The 9310-nt window shown below is 44.0% G+C and overlaps 1 protein-coding gene across 2 annotated transcripts; it reads left to right on the top strand.

Annotated features, from left to right (window-relative positions):
- Nucleotides 1-2010: 2010 nt before the first annotated feature.
- On the top strand, nt 2011-4711 carry LOC147897747 (protein NRT1/ PTR FAMILY 8.1-like). 2 transcript variants are annotated; one of them, XM_087380552.1, is made up of 5 exons: nt 2011-2258; nt 2350-2567; nt 2639-3201; nt 3616-4115; nt 4246-4709. In XM_087380552.1, the coding sequence occupies exons 1-5, from the start codon at nt 2135-2137 to the stop codon at nt 4611-4613; spliced, it is 1773 nt and encodes a 590-aa protein (XP_087236678.1). In that variant the 5' UTR covers nt 2011-2134; the 3' UTR covers nt 4614-4709. The 2 variants fall into 2 exon arrangements, with proteins under 2 accessions (XP_087236678.1, XP_087236679.1); XM_087380553.1 differs by lacking the exon at nt 2350-2567 and having other exon boundaries at nt 2016-2258; nt 4246-4711.
- The last annotated feature ends 4599 nt before the right edge of the window (nt 4712-9310 follow it).

The raw sequence follows: 9310 nt of genomic DNA, 5'->3' as shown, positions 1-9310 counted from the left end.
GTCTTTGAAAGAAGTAAAACGAGTAGGAAAATAGAAACTCAATCTCTTGGGCATCACTCAAGCACATGGATTCAACAAAAGCGGTTTTTTGGCCTACCATAGGTAGGCCTTAGTGAGGGTTCTACTTTGAGATGCCAAAAATAATTTCGAGCATTTTTGCGATGGGTTGTTTTTGCAAATTCCCTGATTGGTTGGTGTGTTGACTTTAGAGCATCTCTTTCAAATTTGGGTCCATTTTTCTGGACGTGCATTCATTCCAATTGTTTTTAAATATTCCTCTCTCTCCTCTTACATTTCTCTATCTCTCTCACTTTGGCTAGGCCCATTGAATACTATTCATCTCTCTCTCTCTCTCTCTCTCTCTCTCTCTCTCTCTCTCTCTCAGCAGGCCACATGAACGAAATTCATCTTGTTAATAACACAAATTTGTCTTAAATATACTTATAGAATGGGTTTTAAAATTGGAATTGGGGTATTGAACAAAAACATAAGTTTTTTTCCCCCACCCTCTCCCACACACACATGGCCATCTAGGAACATAAGTTTTTTTCCCCCACACACACATGGCCATCTAGGAGTACATATGCTTGTGGACTATGTTAATAAGAAGCAAGTCGCATCCCAAGGGATGTGAGTGCGACTAGCGAGCTAAAGGTGGTAAGTGTTGAGTTGCCTAAGCTATTGCTGCTTTGCTCAAGTTGATGTACAAAAAAGGGGGTAAGTGTTGAGTTGCCTAAGCTATTGCTCAAGTTGGTGTACAAAAAAGGGGTCATTTTAAGTTTGTATAGAATCCAATCTTAAGTTGTATAGCAAAAGGAACTCTGCCATGGGCTAAGCTAGTGGTAGAATGTGCACTCTATGTGGCAGATTTCTCAGGTTGAAATCACCCTCATAGACCTTGATATGGACATCCATGTTTTGAGGAGTAGAGGCAGCTCAGAGAATTGTTTTTTGCGATATTCTACGCATACAAATATGGTATGATTTGCTTGATATTGTTCTCTTGAAGGGCCCTGTAATTGGTTTACTTTTAGGAAAAAATCCTAGCTATTTACTCACTTATGTCCAAATATTTTAGAAGGCGCAGTTGTGGGGACTCATGTCAGCGATTGCCAGGGGCCTTGGCATTTTTGCTAACACTGGCATCCCTGGGAAAGGCCTCTCAAGCAACAGGGTGGTTGGTAATGTAGGCCCCGGGTGAATGTGTCACAAGGGTGTGTGGGTGGTGTTGGTGGTTTGTTGTGGGGGGGGCAGTTTGTATAGAAAATGGGGTCATTTAAGAGCATGAAGATTTGTAGTTTTTTATAAACAAGGTGAATGATAATAAATCATTCAAAAGGCCTCCCAAGATGATGAATTGAAAGGGGAGAGAGAGAGAGAGAGAGAGAGAGAGAGAGAGAGAGAGAGATTGATGAGGCCAAGTATGTCAGGTTGGTCAATGGGTAAGACCCGCACGATCCCGGTATTCTACAGCGAACTCTCAAACGAATCGTTATAGTGCTCGGCTCTTTCTATTCAAATTTTGGAAACAGAAGCTCCCGATTTTCTCTTTGAAAAAAGAGGAATCGTAACTAAGGCTACCCTTGAGGGGCAGGCGAAAAACCCACTCAACCACTCATGCAATAGGTAACCCAAATTGAATCTTTGCCAAAAAAACCCACTATGTCCCCCCATACATTGAGAAAACCAGTTATGTAACTGTGCTTTGCACATACATTAAATGCGTGAGGGAATTTAGGCTGCCACATGGAGGGCCTCAGCTTGCAAGGAAGATGGTGCCATTGCTCGCCACATGGCACCCTTCTCTATCCCTTAGTGCTTCACTAATCACTAATAAGAGAGAGAGCGAGAGAGAGAGAAGAGATGTCGTAGGAACACTAGAGGTTAAGTATACTGCTAATAAGCATGTTGAATTTGAGGGGCAGGCCAAAAGAGGGCTTTCACAAAGATGTGCAGTTTTTAATAATAGCCCGTCAATGCACTTGAGACATAGGAAAAACAAAGTCAATTCCAATGGACAGTGTCGTCTTTTTCGTTGGTCTTGTTGTTTCATGGTGCTTGTCTACCATGTTTCGTTCCAATTTTATCAGATGTTTCTCAGCCTGCTCTTGCTCTTGCTGTGCGAGCTTCCGCCATGGACGACGAACACCACCTCCAAAACAACTTCGATCACACCAGCGATGGCACCGTCGACTTCGCCGGACATCCTGCCCCCCGCTCAACCTCCGGCTCCCTCGCATCTTGCATCTTCATCTTGGGTACCTCTCCTGATCTCTCTCTGCCCCCTTTCCACCTTCTTTTCGCTTGCTTCCTCCCTGCTCACCTTGCTTTCCCTCCCCTCCCCTTCAGCAAATCAAGGCCTCGTCTGCGTCTCCCTCTACGGTGTCGCTGTTAATCTCGCCGTCTACTTGACCGAGGTCCTCCATGAGGGTGACTCTAGCTCCGCCAACAATGTCACCAATTGGCAAGGCGCCCTGTATTTCTGCTCGTTTATCGGCGGATTCGTGGGGGATGCTTACTTGGGTCGTTACCGCACAGCTTTCTCTTTTCAACTCATTGCCATCGTGGTAAGTGTCCGAAGATTTCAAACCCTCAAATGCGTGTACTTGTCTCTTGAAGAAAATCCCTGGATGTGCAGGGGACTGTCCTTGTTGCTTTATCAGCTACAGTGCCGTCGCTCAGGCCACCCAGCTGCCAAAGTGGGAGCTCCACCTGCGAGAGCGCAACCCGATCACAGATTGGCCTCTTCTACGGCTCACTCTACATGATTGCCCTCGGAAACGGAGGATATCAACCAAACATTCTAGCATTTGGCGCGGATCAATTCGACGAAGAGCACCCTACCGAAAAGTTGCAAAAGATTGAGTTTTTCAACTGGTTTTACGCGTCCTTAACACTGGGAACGCTCGTTTCCTCCACAGTCCTTGCATACATCGAGAACCAGGGCAGATGGGCATTAGGGTTTTGGATTTCAGTTGGAATGGGAGCTCTAGCTTTCTGTTTGTTTGTGGCTCCGACAACTCGCTACCGATTTCACAGAGTCGAAGAGAATCCACTGTCAAGAATTGCCCAAGTTGTTGTGGCTGCAACAAGGAAGAGGGACGTCAAACCACCGAGTGAGAGCGAGCGTCTATATGAAGAATGCAGCACAGAATCACCAACCAGAGGCAGAAGAAAAATTCCACACAGCAAGAATTTGAGGTATGGAAATCACAGCAAAGCATCTTATTTTGAGCTGATTATTGGATTCATAAATTGACAGGTGCTCAGTCAAAGCAGGTTTTGGGTAGAAATAATGTAACTTAAGCTGACAATTATTGGACTGGTTGATGAAAAATGCTTAAGCAAAGCAGGTTAACTTCGTGTAGCTTAAGTTGAAAATTATTGGACTGGTTGATTAGAGATGCTTAACCAAAACAGGTTTTGGTTAGACTTGTGCAACTTAAGCTGAAAATTATTGGACTGGTTGATTACATATGCTTAACCAAAGGAGGTTTTTGGCAGACTTATTTTAACAGGAGCTGAAAATCATTGGAATGGTTGATTTGCAGGTGTGCTTAGACAAAGCATGTATGGGCAGGCTTAATGTAACGTGAGCTGAAAATTATTTTGCAGATGGTTGGACAAAGCAGCTACAGTGACTGATGCAGACAAGGGGAGTTCACAGATTAAGAGGAACTCTTGGCGCCTATGCACAGTGACCCAAGTGGAGGAAGTGAAGTGGCTGCTCCGCATGGCGCCCATTTGGGCATGCACCATCCTCTACACAACTGCCTACACGCAGGTGTACTCACTCTTCGTCATACAGGGCACCGCCATGGACACGCAATTGGGGAGCTTCAATGTGCCACCTGCCTCCATGTACGCGGTGGACTGTGTGAGTGTGATTGTGTGGATTCTTGTGTATAATTACATAATTGTGCCGGTAGCGAGACATTGGACTAGGCGAGCGTCCGGCTTGACAGGGCTGCAGAGGATAGGGGCAGGGATGCCAATTGTGGCTATAGCAATGGTCGAGGCAGGGTTGGTGGAGAGGGCAAGGCGGCATCTGAGCACTGGTGGGGGAACAACAAAGTTGAGTTTGTTATGGCAGTTACCACTATATATCACCACAGGTAAGGGTTTTTCTTCTCGAGGTACAAGGTTGTCTATGATATTATGAATTCTCTCAAAATCGTAGGCGTGCACACATGCACACACACACACACACATGTATATGTATTATGTATATTTTATATTCCACAGGCCTGTCAGAGACGTTCACATACATTGGGATGATGCAATTCTTCTATGAGGAGGCACCTTATGAAATGCGGAGCATGGGAGAGGCATTGCCACAAGCCTCTGTCGCCTTAGGCAACTATGTGAGCTCGTTGTTGATAACCATAGTAAATAAGCTCACACGTAGTAATGGGTGGATATCTGACTCCACCAATCTTGATCTCGGGCACCTAGACTACTTTTTCTTCTTGCTTGCCATCATCTCCATCCTCAACTTTGGCCTTTTCTTCCTTGCAACTACCCTCTACAAGTACATCCATCCCCAGGATTTACCAAGCCCTGGTTCAAATGTGCCCCACCTCTCGTTGCCCTTAATCCAAGAACAAAGTTGATGCCATTAAGTGCATGCCAGAGTGTATCTATAATCAAGATGTTACTTGCGCATTACTATACACTTATGTGCATAGCACTCGAGTCTTGTGTCTCCTGTTATCTGCACTTGGTTTTGTGTAACATATTTAAATATCTTGAAGAAAATAAGATACACGAGTATTCTTGTAAATATGCTAATCAGAGTTGCATTAATGAGATAAGGAATTATGTAAACATTTAATCTTGGGTCATTCTAAATGGGAAACATATATGCAAAAAATAATATCAAGGATTCTAAGCTTTGGCATTGCTTGGATGGGACTACAGACTCTCATCACCATCTTGTAGCCACAAGTGTTCACACGAATAGTTACATGATCTCACTATCATCACCATCTTGTGGCCACAAATGTTCACATGAATAGTTACCTAGGTACCTAAATAAGTTATTTATTTTTAAAAATCATGGGGCTAATTCAAGCGATACCTTAAGAATCTTATATTGACTTATGTAGGTTCCTAGGCCTCTTATTGAGGTATTTAGAAGGCATAAGTGTTATCTCTTGCGATTACCTTAGCTCTTTGAATCATGCCACTTAAACTTCATCAACTTAAAATTTACTTTTAGATTTCCTTTAAGGAAATGCTTTGATCATATCTAGAGCCATAGTTATGATATTTTAGAATATAAGGCATTGTTATTGTATTTCAATCGTAATCCCTATTTGTAACAAACTTTTTTAAGAAGGGGTTTGGTATTTTGTGAGTTTCAATGTGAATTTGATGCTTGAATAATGAAAAATGTGTATTTTAACTTGGGATTCCCACACATTGAGGAGAAACAACACTATGAGATTCATAATCCCTCACTACATCATCATTTGTTAAGAAAGGGTTTGATATTTTGCGAGTTTCCATGTGAATTTGATGCTTGAAAAGTTTGCATTTTTACTATGGATGTCTACACATGGAGTAGAAAGAGCAATTTGAGCCTCCTTGAAGTTTTCATGTTTGCTTCACACTTATGTCTTTTACCTCTCTTCGAGATATAACATGAGGACCTATGCTACACTTGTAAATACCTATGCTACAATGAACAATGACATGACTGTAAGTGATCAACACCCTCGGAACCTGGACTTGGGAGACATAGGAACAACATTTTGGTGCCATTGCCAAGGAGGTTAGTGCCTAAATTGAAAGCGGAGAAAAACCATTCAGGACACATTCCTCAAGGAAAAGGAGTGCGAAAACGCTTCATATTGGTGCAAAATGATGAGATTTTCATCCTAAATAATGGTGACTTACATAAGCACATTAATCCACTAATCACAAAAAACAACCTTTAAACACCCCACATCCTATAAAAGCAACACTCCTTCCCCATTTCTTTCTACTTATTTTTGTAAACCACCTCCGTCTCCCTCCATCTCGAACTTCCGTCAAGCCTCCATATTTTCTGTTCACCTCCACTTTCCGTCCTCCATCTTTCGTCCACCACTGTTGTCTCTGTTTTACCCAAGTGTAGGTTTTGAGGGTGTTGGTCACCTACAGTCGTGTCGTTGCTCGTTGTAGCATAAGTGTTCACAAGTGTAGCATAGGTCCTCGGGTCGTGTTCCAGTGAGAGTTGTAGGCTAAAGCATGGAAAGCAGATCTCATGCGTGCGTGAATGAGAAAAAGGGCTTGATTATAACGATTGATGGAGGCTCTCGCCTCCATAGGAGTTCAAGGGTTTAGAAGGGGATTTCAGGGTTCGAAGGGGGGACAAGGTTGAGAGAACTAACTAGGAGTTCCAGGGATTCAGAGGGGGTTGCAGGATTTAGGAGTCGTCCAAGGTTGAGGAGTGGAGAGCTAGTCTCTTTCGTGGATTCGAGGGGTAAGGGTTAAGGCAGAGGGACAAGGAAGGAGGAGGGAGGAGGAGGAGAAGGAGGAGGAGGAGGGAGGAGGAGGAGGAGGGAGAAAGGAGGAGGAGATGGAGAAGAAGGATAAAGGAGGGAGGAGGAGGAGGAGATAGAGAAGAAGGATAAAGGAGGGAGGAGGAGGGAGGAGGAGGGAGGAGGAGGAGGAAGGAGAAGGAGATGGGAGGAGGAGGAGGAAGAGGAGGGGGGAGGAGGGGATGGAGGAGAATGATGACGGAGGAAGGAGGAGGTGGAGGGAGGAGGGGGAGGAGGAGGGAGGAAGAGGGAGAAAGGAGGAGGAGGAGGAGGGAGTATAAGGATAGAATGTGCAAGGGTAAGGGCATGCTAGAACATGATGGTGTAAGAGAGCATGGACGCAATGGAGATCAATCGAATGAATACAATAGTGAGCTTGAACATTGAACCCCAAAGAGTGGGAGCTTCATTCCATTGAGAGATATTTATACATGGTCTCTACACAATCTATAGATACCTCCGTGGTGGGACCTCTTTTGTAGGAGACCTTTTGGACAGGAGTCCCTCCACTTTTGGGGGGGACCTTTTGGGTCTCTACACAAAAAGGAGGGACCTTTTGGGTCTCTACACAAAGTGGGGGGACCTCCGAAAGTGTAGGCTTTTAGTTTTTCCCTCTCTAGATTTAGTCTGGATTATGATGATTGGCATCCCACCGGTAGCGATGGGGCACCTCATCAAATGTGGGATGCGTGCGAAAGGAAGATGGAACCTGCATGTATTCAAGAGGTACTTTTCATTGAGCCACTTTGGTCTACACCAAGCAGGCTGTGGCTCCAATTTCATGCTCATGTTTGGAGTGATTTGTGCTTGGTGGATACTCATTGAAATAGTAGAGAGGTCCCATCCTCCTCTTGACTGCATGTTTGGGTATTGCCTCAAAAAATCACCAATGGGATTACCGGGCATGGGAATCCTATCTGTATCTTGTTGCAACTCCCTTATGGGTGTGCGAATTGGATTATCCAATTCTTGAAGCTCATTGATGGAATCATTAATGGTGTCTTTCATTGAAAAATCAAGGGAGATTGGAGGAACATGTGGTCTTGGGGAAGAGGAAGAGGTTATAGGGGAAAAGCTTGAGGTCGAAGCAAGTAGTGAATTTGAGAAGGTAGAAGTAGGGATGTTGGTGAAAAGTGGAGGGAGAGCAGGGCAAATTGAATTAGCAACTTGATAATCCTCAGGGATGGATTGTCAAGTATTGGAAAAAAGTTAAGTATAACCGGATGATAGGAGTTAGATTCTTGGATTAGGTGATAGTGTTGAGAGGCATGGGCAAAGAGGCATGTCAAGGAATATGGATTAGTGTGGATTTTTGAAAAGATATGGAGGATAGTACTAGAGTTAGGTAGGGATGTGAGTAGATTAGAATAGAGAGTGGCAAGATAGGGGAAATTAGATTGAAGGTAGACCACATATTCCTCTGGTGGGCATTGACAACTTTAATTTTGGATTCTTCTGGGAGTTGTATCCCATGGAAGTTACTGGTGATTGCTGCAGCAAAGATAGGAGTTCGGCTACTACCTGAAGAGGGGGGCTTCCCATCAAGCACTCATATAGTAGTATTGCATCAGTCTTTTTAACCGTATGAGATTTGCATGCACTGAGAGACAGAACACATTCCTCTTATCTTCATCCATATGCTGGCATAGATCTCGGAGAGTCTTTGTGCTTACTGGTCGATACTGCATGTAACTTTTTGATTTGCAATTGTTTCCAGAGTATGCGTATTCTTCCTTCAAGGTGATCCTCTTCGTGGAGGACTGCAACAAGCTCTTGGTGTAATGTAGTGATGCCTTGTAGCAAAAGATCTTGTGCTGACCCCTCTGCATCGTCATCGGCTTGACACAATAGTTGAATTTCCAACTTGGAAATTATTGCTTTTTGATTTTGCTACTCCATGCACTTATCTTTATGCTTACCCAATGTGGAGGTGTATGCAAGCTTTAGACTAATGAGTTGTTGAGCTGCTTTTGGATGCCGTGGAAATTGATCATTAAGCACGTGGAGTTGGAGTATCTCTTGTTCTTGATGCACAAGTATCTCTCTTGATGCCATGCATTCCTTCTCTAGTGCTTGAATTTGATGTTCACCCTCTTTGAGCCTGTTCTGCAACTCATTGTTTGTGTCTAATGTGGCATGGAGCTTCTTCCTCTTCTTTATCTTGAATCCTCCCAAGCATCGTTGGGGGAGTTCGGTCTGCTGTTGGTGGTTGTATTGGATGGATGTCCTGGTCCTGGTTTTCTGGGAAGGAAGCATCCTCCTCCAATTGATGCGGCTGTTTTGAGAAGACCACATGGCGACTTACTATTACCTTGTTGGTAACAGGGTTATAGAGATAGTAACCCTTCGCCTCTTCACTGTAGCCCAAGAAAATACACTTTCAGCTCTTCGGTTCCCATTTGGTCTTGTTAACATTAGGGACATGCACAAAACAGTCACATCCAAAAACTCTGAAATGTGCAGCTAAAGGTTTCTTACCAGAAAAGGCCTACAGTGGAGTCATCCCGTTCACAGCCTTCGTGTAGCTACGATTCAAAATGTAAACTGCCGTGTTACATGCTTTAGCCCAGAAAGTCTTTGACAAATCTTTCCCTTTCATCATACTCCTGCCCATTTCGCAGATGACGTGCATCTTTCATTCTGCTACTCCATTTGGCTATGATGTATGTGGCGGGGGTTTCTGCCTCTTGATCCCGTGACTTTTGCAGTAGCTTTTGAATCCAGTTGATGTGAACTCTCCACCTCTGTCTGATCTCAACTTTTTCACCTTCCTCCCCGTTTCT

This window comes from Dipteris shenzhenensis, chromosome 10 (assembly GCF_047967505.1).
Source record: "Dipteris shenzhenensis isolate YYH24624 ecotype China chromosome 10, Dip_SZ_1.0, whole genome shotgun sequence".
In the NCBI taxonomy this organism is placed as follows: Eukaryota; Viridiplantae; Streptophyta; class Polypodiopsida; order Gleicheniales; family Dipteridaceae; genus Dipteris; species Dipteris shenzhenensis.
This window is presented reverse-complemented; position numbering and strand designations above follow the sequence as displayed.

Excerpts from the sequence above, each read along its gene's own strand:
- LOC147897747 (XM_087380552.1), top strand. The coding sequence starts at position 2,135 with ATGGACGACGAACACCACCTCCAAAACAACTTCGATCACACCAGCGAT. Across the intron at positions 2,259-2,349 it reads ATCTTGCATCTTCATCTTGG|CAAATCAAGGCCTCGTCTGC; the intron begins GTACCTCTCCTG and ends CCTCCCCTTCAG. Across the intron at positions 2,568-2,638 it reads TTCAACTCATTGCCATCGTG|GGGACTGTCCTTGTTGCTTT; the intron begins GTAAGTGTCCGA and ends CTGGATGTGCAG.